Source organism: Pollicipes pollicipes, unplaced genomic scaffold (genome assembly GCF_011947565.3).
Source record: "Pollicipes pollicipes isolate AB1234 unplaced genomic scaffold, Ppol_2.1 Scaffold_6686;HRSCAF=7923_pilon_pilon_pilon, whole genome shotgun sequence".
Taxonomy (NCBI): Eukaryota; Metazoa; Arthropoda; class Thecostraca; order Pollicipedomorpha; family Pollicipedidae; genus Pollicipes; species Pollicipes pollicipes.
In genome coordinates this window covers 39,452,959-39,478,115 of record NW_023596921.1, presented here as the reverse complement: position 1 = coordinate 39,478,115, position 25,157 = coordinate 39,452,959, and the positions used below count along the sequence as shown (strand labels likewise).

The following is a 25,157-nucleotide window of genomic DNA, read 5'->3' as shown; positions in this document are numbered from 1 at the left end:
GATGTATAAAGATAAATAGTCAAGAAACTTTGGCTCAATTTGTTATATAATGCTTTTTATAAAAAAGAATAGATAGAAATTAACTATATATTTACAAATACAGTGCTCTAAAATTAATTAAGTGCCTTAAATATTTGTTGTGACGTCATCAAATGGCTTAATACCGTGAGGGTAATTCAAATTTCAGGTGTAGTAAAATGGTAACAAATAAATATGGCATTCATCAGGTGTGGGAAAAATAAAGTTTTTGTTACAGAGTATTTGGTTTCCGCCAGCGCAGTTAGCGGATCAGTATTCATTGCAAAATGCCTTTTGTGCATTCTAAAGAAATATTTTATGTATCAAAACACACCATGACTTGTTAACTGTGCTTCTTTATATTATGCAGCGAAGGCATTCGGTTAAAATTAGAGAAATTGGGGTAGGAATACTGAAAAAGCGGGACTAACAGGTTATGCCCCTCGAATTTCTAAAATTTGGCATTGACCCTTCAGGCAATTACAAGAAAGAATGTACCCCAAGATGGCCATTGACCTCCCAAAATGGAAAGGGCCCTCCGCCCTGGAATGTGATGCTTGAACGATAACCTGAAATGTGGTAGTGCAATAGTTCATCATCCATTGAGAGAGCAAAAGTAGCGTACTTTAAGAGCAGCCTTGAAACAATGCAGTCCGATCCAAGGATTGATGCCGATGGAAGGTCTTTATTTTGAATTTTCATCGACGTGGCTAATTCATGTATATTAGTTAATATGACGTCACATATATTAAATTTGGTAGCAAACACTGTGTGTCAAATCTGGTGCATATGGTTCTAAAACAGTGGCGCGTACTTTGGGCAGAATTAGGTGATTGGGCGTGCTGGGAGGTGATATACAGCTGTAATTGCTTTTTTCGCGCGGTTCCTTTGTAACATTCTAGAGTATTTTGCGTCATTTACAGTTCTTCACAGGTATATTTGTATTTGTGGTAGTATTTAATAGATTGCGTTTAGCTTAACATAAAGGTTTGGAGCTTCATTTTTTCAACACTAACAATTGTTGTGCTTACAGATTTACACTTTCCATCACAGTGAATGCCCTAGGCACGAATTGGTGTTACACGTTTTTTTCCTTACTCACCAGCTTATCCTGGATCCTTACAATGCTACAAGTTATTTGCTGCAGCATGAAATAATGCTGGTCATCAGTATGTTTATGCTTTCGCATTCTCTGATAGGAATGGCTGGCAAACACATTGATGCTGTATCAGCAAAATTTTCCCTAGCTTTTGGTAGAATTCAGTGCAGGCATCTTCCATTCTGGTTTGCAATGCCATTTATTCTGTGCTGTGGTATGCATTGATTATATAGTGTTTGGTGTATATGCTGTTGATATTCATCAGCCTGATGTGCTGTACATATTGTATTTTCATGTGTACCTTACTTGCTCAGATCTAAATTTTTCAGGTACTTACAGAAATCTCCATCACAAAAATGATGCTTACATTTTTGCAGCCTGAAGCAATGGACCTTGATCAGCCACCAGATGCTCCAGATTATGATGACCTGGAGGACCTTTTGGAAGAATTGGAAAATGATCACAAACTTGTGATTGATCATCCAGGTAATTTCAGACATGATGAAGACTGTGTGTGCTGTTGCTGTGATAAGTGAAGCTAGATTACTGTTCTCTTGTTCTGATGAGGAGAGTGTTAATGGAGGCAACTGCATTATTGGTCTTAGACATTATTATGTACCACCTTACAATGACAATTTTGTTCCCAGATATTCCATCTGATATTGATGATGAGGAGGCAGCAGAGGCATCTGTTACCCCAGCTGTGGTCAGTGGGAAACCATCCACAGGTCCAACACAGAATAATAATGCTGCGAGACCACAGACTCCAGGGAACAAAAGGCAGCTGGAGGAAATATTTGGGGATTTAAATGGGCTAGAGGACTCAGATGAAGATGCAGGTTAGTATGCCAAACCAGGTTTTTTCTCACTTGCATGGACACACATCTTAGAAGATGTGGATAAACATGCAAGATCACGTTGGGTTGCAGGCTGATGCTTGCATCTGGTAAGTGGTATGCTGCTTGCTAACCTGTGAATGTTGCATGTTTGGGGTGCCGTTAGTGTAGTGGTTAATGCGTCTGCGTTACTGCGCGTCTGGGAAACCAGAGGTACTGGGTTTGATTCCCCGCGGTGCCCGCCCTTCCTGCCAGGGTGAGAGGCAGGTGACACCATATAGCCTCAGCAGCTGAGTGCATTGTAAAGCCCCAATGACACACAATGCTGCATGTTTGTCATCAGAGGATGGGAGGTGATGTGATATGTCTCTACCCTTTAAATCATCACTGGATCAATAGCTCCACTTCAGATGATTAGAAGAATTGCTGCACACAGTTTTATTTCAGTTACGCTTATCATTCCATTCCAAGGCCATTTTCACATTGATATTTCACCTTGCAGCTCCCAAGAGACAGAAGACAGCTTTACCAAAGACTTCAGAGGATGCTAACATGGACTCACTCATGGAAAGGATACGGAACAGCCGAGCGCTGCCAAAGATGGAGCAGTTTGTTGCTGGCCCAGGCCCAGAAAGGTATGCAGCTTCACCTCTTCTCTTCTTCTCTCCTTGTGAGAGGACCCTCTCTCGATATTCTGCCTGCGCCGGGCTCCGCCTCACCCCGCCCTCTGCCGGACAGCGCCGCGGCGTCGCGGGACCGGGCCCGCATCAGCACGCGCGTGCTGATCGGCTGCAACTTCCAGAAGATGACCTTCCCGGACGGCACACGCTACTACCTACGCGTGCGGGGCACCGGTCCGCAGGTGCGTGCAGGCCGGAGTATGGCGCCGGGCGGCCGGCGTAGGGCCGTCACTGGCCGGCGTTGGAGGCCCGCTTGGCTTTACGGGAGACGCTGCCGTGTCGGTGGGGTCTCACCGTCGAAAGCCACGGCATCCTCTGTTTACTCGCAGTGCGGGTGCGCTGTTACAGCGCATGTGCTTTGTTTTATGTGCAACGAGGGGCAGTGCATCATTTGTTTGCGGTTGCATTGACCCCGCCGCTGTTTTTTCGGGTGGTGTGCGCCGCGCGAAGTTCACCTCAGTCCCCTCTGGTCACGGCCCGTGCCGCGCCCGGCAGCTGGTGGACAGCCCGGTGGCGACGGGCGCCAGCTTGCTTTCGCGGCCGCTGCAGCAACTGAAGGACGAGGCTCGCCAGCTGGTGAGTGGGACGAGCAGCACGGCGGGCGGGCCGATGCTCGTGGAGCGGTCTTCCCCCACCACTCCCCACCGTTCTCCCAACCTTTGGTCTGAGCGCAGGAAGTCTTGCAAACCGCGCCATTTCGCTTGGTATGTAGACAGGTGAGAACAAAAGCGTTGGTGATGAGGTACTCGGGGTTGTTATAAAGACTGGGAGCGGACCGTACTTTCGAGGTTAACAGACAGACTGAGGAAAGCCACATACCGCAGCGCCCATTTGTCCGATCTGGGTGTGCAGGAGTATTACACAGAATAGACGTGTGAACTCTGCCATCGCTTTAGTGACTTGCAGATCACCGTTATTTGGATGAAATGTGCGATGCATGGGCTTTCCGTGATGCCATGCAATTATTTTGCGACGTATGGCAATGTTGGACGGCAAACGCCATCAAGCCCAAAAAGTAGTCACATCAGCGATGTTTTTTCTTTGTTCTAACTGTCTGATGTATTATAGAACACAAGAGTGTTGTAATACATGTATGTGTTGTCCTTTTCCACGAAAGCATAACCGATATTTAAGCTGCGCAAATGTGCCTCGGAATAGGGAGAGAGTGGAGGAGGGCGTTTTCGTGCATTACATTGTGTTACGTACCTGCTTCCCATGAATGCAGGAACAATTATTTTCTCGCAGCCCCTCTACCCTACAGACCTGGCCATACCTCGAGCCACTCACAGCTCTTCATACCTCTCAGAAGCAGTGTGTCCAAATGAATAAGCACATTCTTAAGTACAACTCATTAAGGCCAGTCAGTTCTCAGTAAGCATGCGTGTCGTCGGTGCTATCACGCCCTGTCCTAAAAAACCCAGACCTACATACATCCCGGCAAACGTGACCCGACCCGTCTGTAACGGCGAACACGCGGCGAAGGGGGCCGTATCATACCCAAACGCCTGCTGTCCACGCGCCAGGAGGAGCGGCGGCGGCGGCTGCAGCAGGAGCGCCAGGTCCTGGACAAGCTGGCCACCTGGCAGGACGAGCCGGCCGCAGACTCGGGCGTCGAGTCGGACGACGAGTCCGAGCGCAGCGCCCTCTGGGTCGAGCGCTTCCAGCCGCGCTCCTACGTCGAGCTGCTCAGCGACGAGGTGAGAGGTCGTGCCCAAATCGGCCCCGGTCGGGGAGTCGGCCCAAAGGCTCACACGATGCCGTGTCAGCCGTGCTGGAACGGCGGTGTTTTGGTTGGTCCCGGTGCCAGCTGTAGCGTAGTAGTTGGCTCAGTGTCGAATAACCTGGTCTCAGTTTGCGCTCTGTTGTCACTACGGTCTTTGATTTCCGACTATATTTCTGTTCATGTCAACAGAGCATGCGGTTATCACGGATTGACCACCATCGCCTCCTGTTCGAGAGTATTAATCATGGTCGCCTGTTCCAGAGTATTAATCGAGGCCTGCTTCACTGGATGAAGCTCTGGGACAAGGCCGTGTTTGGACGCGACGTTATCATCAAGCCCAAGGAAGAGAAGAAGAAGCCGGACGGCAAATGTGAGCATGCCATGTGTGTCTCGTCTTACAGGTGGTGTCCTTGGCAATGCACTCATTGCTTCCTAATCGTTACATCGTGACTTGTTTGTTTCAGAGCACTTTGTTGTCACACAAAGTAGGCAAGGTTGAAGTGAGTGCTTGGTAAATCTGGAGCGTTGTTCGGACTCCGATGCCATTGCTTGTGGGCAGCCGCACCGCCGGTTCTGGACTAATCATGCTCTTGGTTCGGCTCTCGGCACTACGACACAATCTCAGCATGTCGTTAAGGCTGTGAGACGGCTGTGTTCTGTCGGCGTTGTTATAACTTGGATGTGGTGCCCTGCCCGTGAGACGGCTGTCGCCACCTACAAAGTGACAAATAAGCTTCTTCCTCAACCCCAGATTGCGTACCTTGGCTTGGTCCTGACTAGTGACCACGTGACCTCCCGACCCCCATTGTGACCCACTTGACCTCACGACTCGCGTCCTGGCTCGTCTGACCGTCGGTGACCTGCGTCCTGACCCGTTGTGGTCTCCTGACTCTCCTGACCTGATCCGTGCCCTGATCCGCGTGCTGAACTGCCTGACCTACCGACCCGCTTCCCGGGTCACCCGATCTTTTGACTCGCGTCCTGACCCCCCTGACCTGAACTGCGTCCCGAATCGCCTGACCTGACCCGCTTCCTGACCCGCCTGACCGTCTACTGACTCCATGACCCGTGTCATGACGTACCTGACCTGAGTTCTGACCCGCATCCGCAGTCAAGCCGTTCGTCCGCAAGCCGGCGTTCGAGGTGGTGGAGGAGTTGGACGCCACGAACCGGCCGCGCCAGAAGGTGGCACTGCTGTGCGGCCCGCCCGGGCTTGGCAAGACCACGCTGGCGCACGTGCTGGCCAGGCACGCCGGTAGGTGGCATCATCGTCTCCCTCCCCTGTCGTCCTGACCGCTCCGCTGGCTGAGCCTGTTCGGCCCGTCGTGGTCCATCCCGGGAAGATGTTAACGGATCTGGCGACTCGCGGGCGACCGATGCGCTCACGGGGCGTTGTGGTCTCGTGTGAGCGGTTTTGTGCTCAGACAGTATTGGGGAGGCAGGTGGCGTGCGTCACATGTCCGGGCCGGTGCCGTTAGTTGTCTGTTCGTGGACGGTTTCAGTCCGCTTGTGTCGTGCATCAGCTTACATTTGTCTTGTTTCGCGTTTAATGTTGAAAATGGACCTTTCACTGAGGTTTCTCCATCCAGAAAATTGTGCGCGTCACTTTTCCTGCAAAATTGAATTCCCAGGAAAAGCTAACACGAACCGCACTTCGTCTTTCAAAGATGTCGCGCTCCTCCTGCCGCGTCCTATTACATGACGGTGATTTGAAAGCTGCTGCTTTCTGTTGGATGACACGTTTGTCCCGTCTGAAATTATGTGTTTGAAATAAAATTGTGTGGTGTAAAATGATTTTCAGGGTAAGATTTTGTTTCTGTTTTACGCTCCAGTTGGGGAAGACTTGCTCCTAACCAGGAAGCGAACGAAAAACTTTAACGCTGACCTTGACTCCAGGCTACAACGTGCTGGAGATGAACGCGTCGGACGACAGGAGCTTGGCGGCGTTCCGCACGGCGCTGGAGACGGCCACTCAGATGCGGCCCATGCTCGGCAGCGACCCGCGCCCCAACTGCCTCGTCATCGATGAGATCGACGGCGCGCCGGCGGTGAGCGTCCAGCGTCGGTCGGTTCGGAGCGCCGCGTCTGTGGGCTCGGAGCGCCGCGTCTGTGGGCTCAGAGCGCCGCGTCGGTCGGCTCGGAATGCCACGTCTGTGGGCTCGGAGCGCCGCGTCGGTCGGCTCGGGGCGCCGTTTCGGTCTGCTCGGGGAGCCGCGTCGGTTGGATGGGAGCGCCGCGTCGGTTGGCTCGGAGAGCACGCAGACACGCGCGGCCGTCAATGTGGACGGCTTGGGAAGGATGGGCGCGGTGTGGTGGTTGGTACGGTCGGGGGTGACCTGTTTGTGACCGTGATGGCGAAGGAAAGAGCTGCCGTCAGTGGAGTTGTCCGGCAGTACGCATCCCGCCCCTAACCTCTCAGTGCGCGTTGTCGTGAGGCTTAGTATCTGACCGCTTTTGCTTTTGCGTGTGTGGGGACGCCTCGCCTGACGACAGCTGACGTCCCGCCCGTCCCCAGCTGTCGCCAGCCGACAGCTGACGTCCCGCCCGTCCCCAGCCGTCACCCGACGACATCTGACGTCCCGCCCGTCCCCAGCCGTCACCCGACGACAGCTGACGTCCCGCCCGTCCCCAGCTGTCGCCTGCCGACAGCTGACGTCCCGCCCGTCCCAGCCGTCGCCTGCCGACAGCTGACGTCCCGCCGTCCCAGCCGTCACCCGACGACAGCTGACGTCCCGCCCGTCCCCAGCCGTCGCCTGCCGACAGCTGACGTCCCGCCCGTCCCCAGCCGTCACCCGACGACAGCTGACGTCCCGCCCGTCCCCAGCCGTCGCCCGCCGACAGCTGACGTCCCGTCCGTCCCCAGCCGTCAACCGACGACAGCTGACGCTCCGCCCGTCCCCAGCCGTCCATCAACTTGCTGGTGACTGCGCTGTCCAACTCGGACGGGGCTGGCACGGGGCGCGCGCGCCGCCAGAAGGCAGCCACGGCGCCCATTCACCGGCCCGTCATCTGCATCTGCAACGACCCGTACGCGCCGGCGCTGCGGCCGCTCCGGCAGATGGCGCTCGTCATGACCTTCCCGCCGACGTCGCGCGAGCGGTGAGCAGGCGCGCGCCGCGTGGAGAGGGCGCAGAGAGGAGGGCTGGAGAGAGACGGAGTTTTGGAGCTAAGGTGGGTATTGGAGTGATGGGAATGACTGAGTAAAGTGCTGGCTACTGACTGGGACGGGGCGAGGTGTGCTATGAAGGGGGGAGGGGAAGCGCCCACGTCGTGGGTGTGAGATAGGTTACCGAGAGAGAACACGCGTATTGATTTCCCGTTGGTGCATTGGGACTGATGTGTTCGTTGCCGATGATTCCCATGCAAACAGCGCGGCAACGTGAGCAAAGCAGCGAACAGCACCCAGACTGTTAGCGCGTGCGGCGTGACCGTCTGGCCCGCCGCGTGGCCGTCTGGCCCGCCGTGTGACCGTCTGCCTGCCGCATGACCGTCTGGCCCGCCGCGTGGCCGTCTGGCCTGCCGTGTGACCGTCTAGTCCGCCGCGTGACTGCCTGGCCCGCCTGCAGACTAGCCGGCCGTCTGGCCCGCAGTGTGACCGTCTGGGCTGCCGGGTGACCGTCTGACTCCCGTGTGACCGTCTGACCCCCGTGTGACCGTCTGGTCCGCCGCATGACCGTCTGACTCCCGTGTGACCGTCTGGCCCGCCTGCGACTGGCCGGCCGTCTGGCCTGCAGCGTAACCGTCTGGCCCGCCTGCAGACTGGCCGGCCGTCTGGCCCGGTCTGGCCTGCCGTGTGACCGTCTGGCCCGCCGCGTGACCGTCTGGCCCGCCTGTAGACTGGCCGGCCGTCTGGCCGACATCTGCCGCCGGAACGGCTTGCGGACGGACCTGGGCGCTCTGCTCTCCCTCTGCGAGAAGACCCGCAGCGACATCCGCTCGTGCCTCAGCTTTCTTCAGTTTGTGCGGTGCGTGCAGAGGGGGCTGAGTGTTCGGTGGCGTCCGCCGCCCCTGGTCAGAGCCCTCGGCCTCGCCGGTCGTCACCAATGACGGGGGGGGGGGGGGGGGGCGAGGGGGCACAAACGGTGACATCCGCGATGTGACCGTTTGAAACGACCAGTGGTCGTGTTCGGGATTGGGGCTTAGCATTTGCAGAGCGAATGGCGTGCTGTGGGGCTGCCACACCGTTGTTACATCCAATGCCTCGGTCAGTCTTGACTTTCCTCTTCGCCAGCGGAACTCCGACGCTTGAGGCTTTTCGTCACCCGCAGACGTTTTCACTCGCTGCCGACCCCCCACGCAGTGCCCTGTGCGGGTGCTACCCGAGATTGACCTGGCCTGGACTCGGTCTCCGGCTGACCGCCAGCTGTGTCGCCACAGGAGCCGACAGGACCGCCTCACCTTGGACCAGGTGCAGGCGTCCACCGCCGGCCAGAAGGACCACCACAAGGGCCTCTTCGCCGCCTGGCAGGAGATCTTCAACATTCCTAGACCCAAGCGGTGGGTGGCCCGCCACGCTGGCGCACAAGCGACGTCAGAAACTCGATGAGGCCGTGTTAGGAACTAGTCTGATGAACATGAATAACGCGTGAAGTCGCCTCTACCACGTGGCTACCATAACTTGTGTTAAATGACCGCGTCCACGCCCGCTGTTGAGTTTTGCCTATTTTGTTCTCCATGTGCGCCTGCGGCCTGCAGCCGGTGACGTCTGTCGCTACGAGGCCGCGTGCGTCGCACGCGTCCTGCCAGACCTGTCTGGGACCGGCGATCGCCGACTCGGCGTGCTACGGTCACACCCACCGTCCGATACCCGCCCGGAGATACTGGTCCGGCCGCGTGTCCGCCCGGGCGGGGCCCGTGTGTCCGAGTGCGGCCGGTGACGCGTCCCCGCTCGGCAGGAAGCACCTGGTGGTGGAGGAGGCCGGCGGGCCGCAGCGGCTCTCCGGCTGACGGCACCAGCCTGGCCGAGAGGTGAGGCACGGGCGCCGGCCGGCCGGCCCCCTGGGCCAGCTCCCCCTCTGCCCGGTCGGCGCACCGGAGTGCCAAACAGCGGGCCGAGGCAGGGCCGGGTGTGAACGAGTGAACAGGACGTCACAGGCCGGTGGTTAGTTTTTTGTGTCAACTCTCCTCAAGATTATCTTGGTTAGTGTTTTGCTTCCTACACTCGATGCTTCGTTCATTCATTCATTAATTCATTCATGTGCTCATTCGCCGTCATCTTTTATGCGTTCGGTGGCGGAGAGTCGCCAGAAACGCATCGCGTCAGCCGGGTGTCGTCTGGCCCCGTCGCCCACATACCGCCAACCACACGGACGTCAAACCACCGGACTCGTGCCGGACTCCAAGCGGGAGGTGGGCTGCGGACCCGATGCCGTCCGCGCGCCCCGCGTGTCCGGAATGTGCCGTGGACTGCTGACGCCGTATCGTCACCGTTCGTCTGACGTGGGCGGAGCGTGACGTCAGGTTCCGGGACATGGTGAGCCTGGTAGCCTCCTGCGGAGAGTACGACAAGCTGGCGCTGGGCATGTTCGAGAACTACCTCAACGCCAAGATCAAGGACTCCAGCATGAACTCGGTGAGACGTGCTCAGTGCCGCCAGTGTCTCCGTCTCGACCTGTACATGGCAGAACCGGGGAGACACTGCTTAATGAGTAACAAGATGATTCAAGAGGTTTGTATTATATTGGACGTATGATTCCTTTTACGCACGCCATGTTATGATTGCCCTTGCATCATAGGATCGTATCCATGTTTTTTCAACTCCTCTGTTTGCTTCTGCGCTCGCTGACCGACGGCCTGTCAGCTGACGTGAGACCGAGTCGCCGCGAACGTCCGGCTGACGCTGGTTCCCGCCGTCGCCGCCAGGTGGGTCTGGGCGCCGACTGGCTGTGCTTCAACGACGAGCTGAGCACCGAGCTGCACCACACGCAGAACTACGTGCTGGCGCCGTACCAGCAATACGCGGGCGTGGCGTTCCACCTGCTGTTCGGCTCGCTGCAGCGGATGCGGCCCGCCTTCCCGCAGGCCGAGGCCGAGGTGAGAAACGGGGAGCGGCGAGCTGCGCCGGCCGCGAGCCGATCAGTTGGCTGGCGTCACGCCGGTGCTGTGGTGGAGCGCTGGGCCGCCCGCAGGCACGCGCACAGAGGCTGGCTGTGCTCCTCGGCAGAAGTTGGCGCTGCGCCCATGTTAATGAGGTGTTGTGGAGGGGTGGTCCGGAGCAGGCGCTTCTGGCCTTATGTAGCGTAACTAGCGTTTAGTGCTATAAGTTAGTGTTGTAACTAGCTTTAGTGTAACTGGCCTGGTGCCGCCCGGCCCCGTCCTCCGGTGGCGAGAGCGTGGCCTCGGCCGTCCGTCTGCTGCCGTCCCCTGCCGGCCCTGGCTCGAGAGCGCCGGCCGCGTCAGTCTGACTCGAGTGTGACCTCGGCCTGCCCGGCCGCCGCAGGTGAAGCAGCGCCTCACCAAGCAGAAGAACCTGCTGGCCACCATGGTGTCGGACATGGCGCCGCGGGCGCGCTGCTTCAACAGCGCCTCGACCCTGGTGCTGGACATGCTGCCCTACCTGCTGCAGGTGGCGCAGCCCAGCCTGAGACCGGTCAGTGACACCGCGGCACGCGTGCTATGTGCCGATATGTGTGACATTGTAAGTGGAAAAAAGGTGCAAATGTCATGCACTTCCCAAGATGTCTCGAGGTAGTCCCACTGCAGTCATGCGTACTGCTCTTGTCCTTGCGCCTAGTGTGTGACGTGCCTTGGTGGGGTACTTCAGAAGTCCCGCCAGGCGTGGAGACGCAGCTAGGCTTCTGGCTTCGAATGCGAAGCCAAGGCAACGGCGTGAAGCCGAAAATGAAGGTGAAGTTGGTGGCGCTGAAGTTTCAAACTGCAGAGCTGAAGCCGGAGCCAGCGCCTTCGTATCTTTAAAATGTGGAGTTGGATCTAAGCCGGTGCCTTCGAACTCTTTACGCGTGACATTGAAGTCAAAGTCAGCGGCTTCAAACTTTGGGAACGCGATGCCGATGTGGAATCCTTCGGTGTAGAACCACAAGGCCGAACCCGAGCAGAATGTAAATACAATGTCATTTTACGGTATCAGGATCATTTTCGTGTCTGCTAAATCTGTGCGATATTAGCCAATACGGTCAGGGCTTTGGGGAGAAATTTAGACGACGTGTTCGCATCATGGGTGGAAGATGGAAAAAGAAGATGGTTGAAGAAAATGATCATGATGATGGGGATGGATGGAAAAAGCCATCCGTTCTCGTCATGCGTGTTAGTGTGTACGCAGTGTTTCAGACAGCTCTGCGATTGTCGTTCGGTGTTGATTGGTCCGAAGAATAATCAGGGGGTCTTTGGCTCTCAATCAGACAGCTCTGCGATTGTCGTTCGGTGTTGATTGGTCCGAAGAATAATCAGGGGTCTTTGGCTCTCAATCAGACAGCTCTGCGATTGTCGTTCGGTGTTGATTGGTCCGAAGAATGATCGGCGGGTCTTTGGCTCTCAATCAGACGCTCCGTCTCTGTCGATTGAAAATTTTGATGGTCGTTCGGTGTTGATTGGTCCGAAGAATAATCAGGGGGTCTTTGGCTCTCAATCAGACAGCTTCTGTCTGATGAGGTTTGTTGGTCGTGGTCGTGTTGATTGGTCCGAAGAATGATCGGCGGGTCTTTGGCTCTCATCAGATCAGACGCCTTCTTTCGGTTGATTGTCGAAGAATAAAGGGGTCTTTTGTTCAGACATTGTCTGTCTGAGGTGGTGATTGGTCAGTTGTAGTTGTTGTCAGATGTTGATTGGTTCGAAGAATAATCGGTGGGTCTTTGGCTCTGAATCAGACAGCTCTGCGATTGTCGTCCGGTGTTGATTGGTCCGAAGAATAATCGGCGGGTCTTTGGCTCTCAATCAGACAGCTCTGCGATTGTCGTAGGTTGATTGTCTCCGAAGAATGATCGGCGGGTCTTTGGGCTCTCAATCAACAGCATGCCATTGTTCGTCCGGTGATGGTGATTGGTCGCAGAATAATCGGCGGGTCTTTGGCTCTCAATCAGACAGCTCTGCCATTGTCGTCAGGTGTTGATTGGTCCGAAGAATAATTGGTGGGTCTTTGGCTCTCAATCAGACAGCTCTGCGATTGTCGTCCGGTGTTGATTGGTCCGAAGAACAATCGGCGGTTCTTTGGCTCTCAATCATGTAAGCGCCTCAGCCTTCAAAATTTGTGTGGTCTTTGGGAAAGGGGTGGGGACAGTACGGACAAGACTGTGTCTGTGCCGTAAATTTGTAACTGCAGTGGAAGTCACCGTGACAAAATAGAAGCCGCCGTTTCAGTATTTCTCGGAGATGAAGCTGAAGCCACAATGCAAGAATTCCTCGAAGCCGAAGTGGAGGTCTAAGCCAGCTATTAAAAATAGCGCAAGGCCGAAGCTAAAGCCGAAGCCAACCCTGTAAAATTATGCGAAGCGGCATCCCAAGCCATGGCGAGCCGTGGAAAGTAAATGAGGAAAACTGCGACTTTGCGGAAGCGAAGCTGGAGTCAAAACCGGCTTCGCCCCCTCATCTGCTTCCACTACTTAGTTAAGTGCGCGGACGAGTGGATTTTCGGTGTACTCACGCACGCACTGACAGGCCTGGCTTGCCCTCCCCGCACCAGGTGAACAGTCAGCTGCACACGGTGCGGGAGACGGAGGAACTGCACCGCGTGCTGCAGCTGATGATCGCCTACAACCTCACCTACCGCCAGCAGCGCGACGACGACGGCCAGTACCAGTACCTGCTGGAGCCGTGAGTGGAGCGTGGCGCTAATGACGTGTAATCCCAGTGCGCGCTGAAAAGGATGCGTAATGAGTCAGGAGTTACAGCAAGGAGAAGGAATGACAAGACCTGTCTATCCTCTATAGCACGCGTTTCTTTCATCACGTCATTTACTTAGGAATAATGTCCATAAGGCATCAGTAGGTTGGATGCGTGCGAATGCGCACCATCATTCTCCGGTATTGACTGCCACTTGGTCTGGTGAGATGTAATATGTGCGCAAGGTAAGGTGTAAGATTTGTAGGATGGACAATGTGAGATGAACTTATGGCATGTTGGTCCCAGATTCCTCTGTCGTTCTGTTCGGTTACGTCGGGGGGGGGGGGGGTATATGGATATCCGTTTATGTCTTTATAGCAGAGCAAAGAAACAGCTGCTCATCCTGGGCTGCTGTTAATGGTACAGGGACAGCTCAGGGGCTCCCCATCCACTTATTCTGAACAGACTGTACTCTAGCTGATATCGATGCCTGATGAGCTATGTACACCATGCAGGAATATGGAGGAGCTGGTGTATTTCGGCGAACAGCGGCCACACAGGCCCGTACCCTACACGGTCAAACAGCTGGTCGCTCGCGAGATCGAACTGGAAAAAATGCGCCGGGCGGAGGTAAGAATGACAAACTCTGTTTTCGATTACCAGCCAGAGATGGCAGCGGGTTTTCAGTGGTTCGGGTTGGCTTCTGCTGCCGTCTACACTGTTGCCATGAGGAAACGCTGAAAGATTTTGGCTGGCGCAAGATCAGGCAGGATGAGTAATCGTGAAATCACTTCCGTGAGATTAGAATTGTGATGCGATAGTCCAACCGTGATGAATGATGCTCGCACTTGGCTTGCTCGTGATTGTTATGTGCTGTGGAACCAGGAAGTTGCGTCCCAGGGGAATTCGGTATCATCGTCTGTGCATACTGTTTTCTCCCATACAGTGTCATGTAGTGGACGATGGAATCTGTTAGGCCGACAGACGGATCTGGCTCCGTTGAACAGCGATGTTTCCCCGTGCGTCCGCCAGGCGGCGGTTGTGGGCGCCGAGACACGGCAGGCGGTGGCAGCCCGTGAGGCCGAGCAGCAGCAACAAAAGCCAGAGCCGCCCACGCCCGTGCCGAACCACCAGCGCCAACAACTGAAGCCCCGGCCGATCGCCGAACGGACCGTTGATGACACGGTGGGCACAGCAACTGCTTTGTTTTGAATGTGGAATATGCGTGACAAATTGAACACAGGAAAAGTCACTTCCACGTCTCCCATACCAGACATGTATTTATGTCCTTACCGCAGAACGAAGACATCTAAAGAACCTCGCAGCTTCTATATTTTGTCATGCATGGTCAAGTGCAGTGTGCACCACTTTGCTTACTAACGAAAATTAACGTTTGCAAAATGGTGCAAAATTCATGGCATGTTCTTTACCTTCACACCTTAGCGGATATCAACATTATGACCGCTTTCATGACAAGGTGAGAAATTCTGACAAAGCGTTTAAACGGCAACGTGGTAATTATCACTAACGGACGACGGCACGAGCGTGTTTGCGGTTGCGGCTTTTCGACGCGCTCAGCTGCTGAGGCTGTATGACGTCGCCTGCCCCTCACCCGGGTAGGAAGGGCGGGCGCCGCGGGGAATCGAACCCAGTACCTTTGGTCTCCCAGGCGCGCAGTTTAACCACTGCACCCCAGAGATATCACCATACTATCGGTGCCCGGCGCGGCAGCACGGCTGGGACCTTAGGCGAGTTGATGAGAGCTATCAGTGACGTGGTGAACCCCCAGACGACCCGGTTAGGACCATGCGTGTCGCAGCGGTGTCAAGATGGATTTCGTGGTGATGTCCGACGACACTTAGAACCAATGACGACATTGAGGGCCGCCAGCGACACTGAGAACTACTGACGGTACTGAGGACCGCTGACGATAATGATGACCGCTGGAGATACTGAGAACCGCTGACGATATTGAGGACCGCTGGCGATACTGATGACCGCTGGGGATACTGAGAACCGCTGACGACACTGAGGACCGCTGGCAACACTGGGTACCGCTGACGGTACTGAAGACCGCGGACACACTGAGGACCGCCGACGACACCGAGGACCGCTGACGACACTGATGACCGCTGATGACACTGAGGACCACTGACGACACTGATGATCGCTGACAACACTAAGGACCTCTGACGACATTGGGGACCGCGGACGGCACGGTGAGAATCACAGACGACACAGAACAGCAGACGACACGATGAGGACTGCTGACAACACGGAGAGGACCGCGGACGGCCTGGTTACAACTGTGGATTACACACTGGGGACTATGAACGGCACGCCGATGATGGTTACAACTGTGGATTACACACTGGGGACTATGAACGGCACGCCGATGATGGTTACAACTGTGGATTACACACTGGGGACTATGAACGGCACGCCGATGACCGGGTGTCGCATGGTGATGACTACGGCATGTGGATGCAGTAGTGAGAACTGCGCCGGGCACGGCCAGGACCTTGGATGGTACCGCGGAGGCCTTCGGGACGCTGGGGTGTTTGGGGGATGTGACAAGGACCGTGGACGACGCTGTAAGGACTGTGGATGATACGACGAGGATCATGGATGACGGTAGCGGTCACTGACGACATTTCGTGCACCACTGACGACACGATGACGACGACCGGTGTGAGTCTGTGCCGGCGGTCTCCCATTTGCTCGTTGCATCCCGCCGAAACAAATACTTTGTGGCAATGGTTTATGCCTTATACAAGCGCCAATAAGCAGCATCGCCTTGTACCAATGGAAGTTAAACCAGCACTTTATGCCTTGCAAACGTGTTTAGATCGACACCTTGTGTGTCATTTCATGAACTGATATGTTGAAACAATTTTTTAATGATAATCAGCGATGCAAAAATTGCTTGTTCTGTGTTTTCTGACATTTGAATTCGCCTTCGACAGCAAAGCGTTTTCGAGATACCTGGTCGCCGAGATCCGCTAAATTATTCCGCGGTTTGCCATCATCACCAACGTTCCCTCGCGGCATCGATACGCTGACGTCCGCCTCCCCCCCCCCTTTCTTTGGCCTGAGCGGGTGCCGGGCCGGCCGCGTGACCTGTCCGGACCAAACCCCGAGGGTGTCCGAGCGCCGGCAGAACTCCGTCTGGACGGCGGCCTCCCAGATGGATGTGCCGCACCCCGTCGACCCGGCGGGGTGCGGCGCATCTTTTCCACCGCCGCCAACTTCGCTACCGCCGAAGCACGGCGCCCGCGCACCGCCGCCGGCCGCCGCCCACTACGCCGCTCACCGCTGCCCCTGCCGCAGGCGCCGCGAGACTTCTTCGGCCGGGTTCTGCAGCCGCGAGCTGCTCCGCAGCGGACCCCCGACGAAGGTGAGAGGCCAGCAGGCGTCGGCCCGGCCGGTGGGCGGGCAGCGGCGGCCGGCCGGGCCGCTCCCACGGCCCGCCGTCCGCCCCTGTGGCGCACGTACCCGACGGGGCGCAGCGACCCGCACGTGTCGGCCGCGCCCGATCCGGCCAGCGGCACCGCGTCGCAGTGAGCGCGGGCGAGGCGTGCGGGCGTGGCTGGAGCCGCCGACCGGAGCCGGCCCACGCTGCGGCGGCCCTCCATCCTCGGCGGCCGATCCGCCACAGGTGATGACAGGCCCGACGAGGCATCCGGGCTCAAACGCGCGGTCGCTCTGGAGCTGGGCCCCATTCGAAAGAACCCTTCAATCTGCCCGAATAGGCATGCAGTGCATGCTGGCCGTGGTATATTGACTAGTTCCGGAGTATATGGGCCATCCGGCGTCGGAATTGGTGGCGGGAGTGCACGGTGTATTGAGCGGCGAGGGGAGGCTGAGACCCGATCCGGCCCACGCAACGCGACCGGCCGCCAGCCGCGCCGCGTCCTGCACGGAGCGGCTCGCCCCGCCGCCAGGCCGCGTTCGCCGGTGCGGACGGCAGGCCGGCGCCTGTGGTGGCCTGCTGGAGCGCGGGGCGGGGGGCGGGCACGTGCGGCCCGTGTCAGCAGCGGGCGGACCGTAATTGGCCCCGCCCTCGGGCGCAGCTGGCGGCGGCGACCAGGCGGCTGGTGCGGCCGGTGCTCTGGCGTCGGCTGACAGCGGCCCTCACTCGGCGCCGCCAGATCCGTGTTGTGAATACGGAAGCCCGGGGTGCGTCATGAAACCGGGTATGGACATGATTGCCTCCGACAAAAAAGGCTGCAATTGCCGCAGTTGACGCGGAGGCCCTTTTAGGACGTCGCGTCGAGTTAAATCTGTGCACTGTTTGCACGCACGACGCTGACGCCGTGAATCAGCGACGACGGTGTAATTGCGCATGTGCGAGGATTGCTGGGTCGTTCACTGCCGGCACCGTCAGCACTGACCAGAGCTGAGGCGGGCGCCAGTCATGCCTGGCGGCTCGGCCTGGCTCTTTACCCCACCTGGCCACCACGGCTGGCTCATTGACCGGCCTGAATTCGGGCCGCCTGACAGGCCTCCTGCCAGCGTGACACCGGAGGGAAATAATGCGTGTGCGCAGTCGCCTAAAGTTAAAGCGCGTGCTGCATTTAGGCAGCTACCGAGTAAACACACGGTAAAAACCGAGTAAACACCGCAGTGCACGTCCACCCGGCTGTCGGGCAAGCGGTCTGGCAGTAGACTGCAGCGAACGTTACGCTGAACTGACGGCGTACGAACGACTGCGGACCGCGCGCACAGCGATCGGGCTTCATTTTCGGCTGTTTTTCACCCTAACCAGCATAAACCCCGTCCGCTCCGCTGCGCCGCACGGGGCTGCCAATATCGCCGAAGCGGTGGGGCCGGCTCATTGGCTCTTGTTGGCCGTCCGTATTGGCGCAGGCTCGTGGGCCCGCGGCCGCCTGCCACTTCGGCGGCGTTAGTTGCGGCGCGCGGCTCTGCTCACGGCCCAGTAAGCCGCCAGCGTGTTGACGGGGTCGGTGGGGGTTCGTCTGCTCCGGCCCGGGTGGGCGCGGTCCGTCGTGAGCTCGTGGAATGTATGCACGCATATGTTACATGGGCAGGACGCCTGTGTCGACTGACATGTGGGTTACAAACATTAATTATGTTTTGAAACATAATGCTGCTTTGTTCACGGACAGGTAACCCTTTTCGCTGGTCAACTGACCGACTTCGGTAGCAAAACCTTCAGGGGGGGGGGGGGAGCGGTCAATTTGACCCCCACCCTAAGCGCGTGTTAGGGGCCTAAGATAGCAGTTGCCGAAATTGACTCAAGGTCCTCTTTTGAATATGTGGAATGTTAACATGGTGCTCTGGTAAACAATCGGTAGATACGATCGGAGCTCGTTTCAAGGAAATCTTCCACATTTCAATATGTTGAAGCAAGTGTCAGATATCGTGAAAGTGAGCTCACTTAGAGCTGTTGATATGTTTGTCATTAGAAACAACTGCTTTAGGCAACAATTTTTCTTTCTAGTAGACATGTTCCTTAATACGTCGTTGTTTGTTTACGGCATCGTGCCTTGCACGACATTGATTGAGAGCCGATTGGCGACGCTTGCATCTGGAAGTCGTGTTCCACAAACGCCAGATATGAACAACTCGACAATTCCATTCGTCTTGGCCTTGATCGCCGCATGGCTAAAGACATGACAGTATTTTAGTGACGTTATTATGGTGTGGACGCCCAGATGACCTTGAAATAGTCTCCGCGAAATGGTTACAATCTTCGAGGGTGCACCACTCAGAAACTGTGTGTGTGTGTGGGGGGGGGGGGGGGGGTTAGGTCTTAAGAAGGGCAGGGCTGAGAACTACATCAGATGATCTTTAAGATGACTATTTCAGTTCAAAACCCAATAGAAACGCGCAGCACTCCCTTTAAGCGTCGTTTAAGCCATGGGCTCAACGTAAAAAACCTCTTTGTTAGGCATTGTTGCATATCAGTAGAGACCTGTCTGTCAGGGCACCACCATTTTCCGCTGTTTTCCTTGACCATAAACCATGCACTTCCATAAAACTATAATCGGCTCAAAATCGACCCGCAATCCCTCACTTGCGTCATAGCTCAGTGACGGTGACTCCACTGACCTGGGGATTAATATTTGGCAAATGTGCAGCATCCGTAATTTACGAAAACATGTGTAACAACAAGCAACGCATGCAGCACCTACCTGAATAACATCGCATGGTGTCGTCCATTATCTTTCTTGCATGGTTCTGAAAAGTCCGTCTGGAAGTGGCCAGCTGACCACCGCCCAACGAGGGCTTAGGCTCACCATGATGGTCCTTACCCCGGGATCTAACCTAAAAAGACGACATCTAGATCACGGCACGATGTAGAAGATCGCTGTCATGGCGAGGGCAGGGTGCGTGCGTATTCTGATATGTTTTATGCGAGCGATTTCGGAGTTGGCAAGCTTTCATCTATCGCGTCTTTCGTCGTGTGTCCTCCTGTTGCGTTTTTCTGACCGTCGACAGGTGCTCAGGTCTGACATGTGTACGCGTTGTTGATGAGAATAACCGACAGCAGCACAATGAGCCCGCTGTTGTGTGTGCTGAGTCGGCTTTGAACTCCCGCGACAAAGGTAATTATCCGCGCATACAAACGAGGAGGCGGATTTGAAGCGCCGGACTGGTCGGACGAAATACCGCTGTCCAGTGCTGTAAGTCACTGCAGCCCATCAGACCGGAATGATGCCTGCCTTATGATGTCTGGTAATCATATCTGATTTGCTGATCGATTCTCACCGGCTCACCGTCGCGACTGGTGCCGGTAATACCAGACCAAAACCTGTCCGCCTGGAGTCGCAGTTTTGGTCGCAGTTTCAAAGAGCGGAGCTGACCAAACTAGCTCCCGCTGTGAAGTTGACTGGGTCATGCGGTGCAGCTTGGCAACCGCCTCCGCTGGAGGGCGTGGGGGACGCCCATTTATTGATTGTGCATGTTGCGCATGGATGGGAAACGGGCGGGGCTGCTAAAGTACAACCGAAACTTCACTCAGTCTTGGACCAAACGGAAGATGTCTTCCCGGTACGTAACGATTAACACATTATATCCAGGGAAAGGAGTGTTTTCGGTCAGCGTAACCAGTGCGTAAAGAGAAGAGGTTGAGAAAGTGTGAAAAATTCGCAACGTGAATTATGGACGGCCCCTCCCGGGTGATAAATTTATTTCAGCATTTTCATTCAACGACAAATGCTATGAAGCTGTGAGAAGGAATGTGCCACCCTTGGAACATATTTTAAACAAAGTTCTCTGGTCAAATTCAGGACCATTACGTGTATTAATAGCGCTGGGAAGTCCTACTACAACATCAAGATATAACAAGGAAACTACATTTTGATATATGTAGTCAAAAGTAAGCGTTCAAAATTACGGCGCGGCACGGAAATCTATATTTCTTTACACCCCTAAATCTCATTTCTAGAAGGGGGATCTTGGCACACACTATTCAAGTGAGATATTCACCGAAGCCTCCGCAGCGGTACATGGGGATTGCAAGTCGATCTGGTTCAGTATTGGCATGACATTTGGCGCGAGAAAACGAATAACTTGCTGCGACGATAAAAAAACGGGGTCACAATACACGCGAAGTGTGATGGCCAGAATGCGCTGCGCCTTTTATTGGCATGAAAGTAAAGTGAAGCCAAGATATGTTGGGGCCACGCTCAGCTAAGACAACGGGCCTGCGAGTCTCCTGCCATGTAACATGGCTGGATGTTGAGTTTGGTGGTTTCCGACTCCCTAGTGGAAGCCAACAGGGAAATGTGGTTGCGTTTGAGATACCCTTACGCAAGTGGTTTCTTTCGCCAAAAGCTTATAATAACGCCCTCTCCGATGCGAAATCCCGCGTACCCCCACTAAGGTTCCTGATCCAAGTAAAGATTTACAGATTGAGGTTAAGGCCTTTTTACATATATGCATGATGTAACTTAAACCAATAAGTGACCAAACCTTGAAACGCACATTCCACCACGCTCTTATCGGTTCACTTCGCTTGTATTTCCACTCCGCCCCACCCCACCCCACCTACTGTTCCTCCCCCCCCCCCCCCACCTGAAGCGTCGATGCTTGCGGGGTGACCGACACGCCGGAGTCGCCGCGGCAGCAACGCCTCCGGCACGCTGGTCACGTTAACAGCACACAATGGTGATATTGATCACATGGCCGACCCAACCGCTCCGGAAACACCGCCATTGGCCCGCCACGCGGTAGCGGCGACCCTCACCCACTTACCTACTCACCTACTGGGGGGAGGGCACGCGTGATTTACGCACGTGTCACGCACTGAACACAGCTGGCTTCGGAGGGAAAATGTACGCATGTTTTGGTTATCTTCAGCGTTGGATTTGACATCTCCATTGCGGAAGCGTATTGCTTTAAGGACTGCCCACGTATGCGTTTTTTTACGTCGCCAGGTTATCAAATAGCAGGCGATGCCACCAGAAAGTGTGGCGTATAATACGTACTCGATGGCTCAAATTAGAACACGGGGCAGCTTGCCCGTCTCTATGTAAGTCACATAGGAGGCCAAAATGTACGCTAGAAAGTCATTTACAATATTCGGATATAAAAACGACCGTGATAAGCATTCGAACATACAGCCTCCACTTCTTCACCCCATCTTCTCCGAAGGAATGACCAGCGAGACCAGCCTTCAGGATAACTCGACCCAAGCATCTCCATGACCAGCATGTTTGTGAGGAATTCATCGAGTTTCAAACAGCACACAGCTGCCTTCTAGCTGACGTCACATCTCACGACAAGGAACCGTGTCCCCGCATGATCGACCGCTACTCCCGGCGGACGTCTGCCCGGTGCGGCAGCTGCAGCTTCTGCTCAGCTGTGCGACCTCTAGAGGAGGGTGTCGCTCCGAGCTGACGCTGGCCCTTTGTGTTGCAGAGGAGGCGTCGGACGCCGGCCGCCTGCTGCGCACCGACGTCTGGTACCACTTCAAAGAAGGCTACAACAATGCCGTCCGGCGCACCGTTCGCGTGCAGGACCTGGCCTGACCTGGCCCGGCCTGACGTGGCTGGGGGGCCGGCCCTCGGCGCGGCGGCGGCGGCGGCGGCCGGCACTGCTCCCGCCCGGCGCCGGCGCCGGAGCCGGGCGGGAGACGGCGTAGCCTGCCGTGCCCATCCTCGCGGGACGGCCGACACCGCTCACCGGCGTATTCCCAGGGGTGTGTGCTGACCCACGCCGCTGTGTGGTGCCCTGTACTGTATGTGTGTGTGCTCGCGTGTGTGTGCGTGTGTGTGTGTGTGCGCGCGTGCATGCATGTGCGTGCGTGCGTGCGCGCGCAAGGGCCCGCTCGGTATCCACGCAGCGGTGAGGGAAGGAGGGGGCTTCAGCCGCTCTCTGAGACCTGCCAGCTAATGTGAGTACCCGCGCTCGGACCTGCGAGGATCGCTTCTGGTTGCCGAGGATGGTTTTGACTTGGATATGGCTTTTCGGCGCTAGTGTAAATATTTTTCGTTAAAAAACGATCTGACGGTGTTTGATTCGCAATGCTACGATCTGAATACAATCCAGACCGTGTGGTGCTTGGGCTGCCGTTCTCGGGTATCTGGATGGCCGGGCGGCGCTGGCGTCTGCGTTATGTACCGCGGCCTATCGCCGGCACATCTCCCGGCTGGACGTCGAGGTGCCCGGAACTCTGGCGGTGGTCGATGCTCGAGCATCAAGACACCCCTTGAACCGTGACTATGATAGACGAACCACTCCGGACACGCCAGGCCGAGGTGGACGATAGCGGCTGCGGTGATTGCGGGCGCCTGAGCTCATTATTGGAGTAGGTCAAGTGCGGCACTGCCAAAACCGGCACCGACTTCTTTTTTAGCGAAAAAAATTAAAAAGCTATTGTTTAGGCGAGCGCGACGCACGTCGTCGTGCGCTTCTGTGGAACGCCGACTAACCGCTGTAGTGACCATATTAGCGTCCAGGGGCCGTGGCGCAACCGGGCCTCGAGCCCAGGCTCCCCACGAGGGAGCCGAGGACGCCATCCACTCGGCCGTGTTCCACCCCCGACACGGACTTCGGTCAGCACGGTTTGAAAGCCAAGTTGACTTCAATCTTGCATGTCACATGTAGCAGCAACCAGGTAAGTGCAGTGGATCGGTCCCGCATCGGTGTCGCCGCTCGGCTGCGGGGCATGGCCAAGTGTGTGTAGGGAGAGGGGGAGCAAGTGGGTCATAGTACCCTCCCTCGCGGCCAAGGGGTTTACACTAGATAGTGGACGGGTAGACTGATGTTCGGTCCCACTTCGTAGGGGCGCGGAAAAACTTGATATCCTATCCTTCTCCCCCCCCCCCCCCCAAAGGAAGGATCTGGCTACGTGCCTGCTCAATTGTGGAGTGCATCACCTCGTACGTGAAACACGCACGCACATGTGTGCTGCCGCCGTCTTGGACGTTGAGGTAGTTAACCCAGCACCGAGAGGCCCTTTTTACCGAAGGACGTCATGACGCTAGTTCAAACGTGCCGACAGCGCACCACTTACCCAGATTGCCATCGCCTCAACCCAGGCTGCTGTCTACCGTGCGTAGGAGCGCCACTGTGTCTAGTGCAAGCCAACAATTTGTACAACTACTCCTTGTCGAAATAATGAAATAAAGGCCAAACATAGAAACAAGATGGATTATAAGAAACATGCAGAAAAGGCAACTGACATGCAAAAAGATATAGCAACAGAATATTATATGCGAACGCTTATCTGTAAGGTGAGAGATGTAGCTCTGTGGGAGAACACTGGACCTTCAATTGAGGGGGCTGCGACAGCAATGACTCGCTACTGAAATGTGCTGTAGCTCATCTAAACACCATAGCAAAAAATAGTGAGATGACAAATCGAGATCGAATAACTAAGATAATGGTAGGCACTGCGCGCGCAAGTACCTGATCTGGTTCTCCCGACGGCGTGCCCACAGCGCATGAGATGCCGCTCTTTCCTCCGTTCCTCACTGGCCGGATGAGAGCATGACGCAGTGCAGGACGCTTAACACGGTCTAGAATGGAGCACTGCTGTCACCCGTCCGGTGAACCAACCAAGAATTTACATCGTTTACATTGGACAACTGCGTGATGCCTTTTCCAGCTGAGAGGAAATTAGTTCACGATCAAACTGCGCAGGCATCTAACAGCAGAGTCCATGAGGCCTGCGCTTCTAGTAAAGGTGCAAAGAATGAGCCTTGACGAGTTCGCTATGGCGCCAATCGATTATCATTTAATAGTGAATGCAATCAGTTGTCAAGCAAGCACTTGATTTACGGCCAATTATCAGCGCAAAGTGGCGGCCTGTATGCGCTCCACAAGCATATAACCCACGGATATCAGTATACAGCAATATAAAAGACCATAAATTTTATTCATAGATCCATGATATAACCATATAACAAACTGTGTCTGCCGATCCGTCAGTTGGTCCGTCATTATATCCGTTACATTGCCTGACTGTGTGTTTCCATCAAACTCCAGCTATATCCATGTCCATCGCGTAGCACATGCACCTCTACCCCGCTCCTTACAGCGGGCTGAGCCGTGCCGCCCTGATCAATCCGTCACGTAGTGCCGGGACCCGGCCCGAGGTGGAGAGGGGGATCGAATCACACACCCACAACATAGCTCGTAGCGTGACAAATTTGAGAAGCCCGCACGACGGACGCTCAAGTTTCCGGAGAACAGCGCCGCTCTCGCTTTGTCCCGTTAGCCTCCGAAAGTCACCTCTGCTGTTACCAGGCAGGCACGGAGCGGGGTATCCCTGATCTAACTCGATTCTCTGGACGTGTCACTGCCATTAAATATGAGGATGTAAGGGTAATTGGTATCGACATCGGTAGATTCTGTTCATGGAAGTTTCCGGATTTCTGTCGTCGCGGGTTGCATTTTGAAACAGCAGTCTAGGGGCTGTGCGGAGCACCGGAAGCACGCCTGGCGGCACGACGCCAAGCGTCGTCAAACCGTCATCGCTGCAGCAGCAACAGCATGTGACGTCCGCTCTCGCAGCAACTGGAATGCAAACTCAACCAATGCGGCCTAGACAT

The 25,157-nt window shown here is 55.7% G+C and overlaps 1 protein-coding gene across 1 annotated transcript; it reads left to right on the top strand.

The window, feature by feature from the left end:
* The first annotated feature begins 884 nt into the window (after positions 1 to 884).
* Positions 885 to 22,131, top strand: cutlet (chromosome transmission fidelity protein 18 homolog). Its single transcript, XM_037231872.1, has 22 exons — positions 885 to 951; positions 1,495 to 1,603; positions 1,765 to 1,956; positions 2,456 to 2,588; positions 2,692 to 2,815; positions 3,129 to 3,209; positions 4,157 to 4,330; positions 4,618 to 4,726; positions 5,468 to 5,611; positions 6,253 to 6,404; positions 7,259 to 7,455; positions 8,193 to 8,321; positions 8,734 to 8,873; positions 9,252 to 9,324; positions 9,817 to 9,928; positions 10,219 to 10,389; positions 10,796 to 10,945; positions 12,992 to 13,122; positions 13,647 to 13,761; positions 14,164 to 14,316; positions 16,462 to 16,528; positions 22,021 to 22,131. Exons 2-22 carry the CDS (start codon positions 1,504 to 1,506, stop codon positions 22,128 to 22,130), a joined length of 2,757 nt encoding a protein of 918 aa, XP_037087767.1. The 5' UTR covers positions 885 to 951; positions 1,495 to 1,503; the 3' UTR covers position 22,131.
* Positions 22,132 to 25,157: the final 3,026 nt, after the last annotated feature.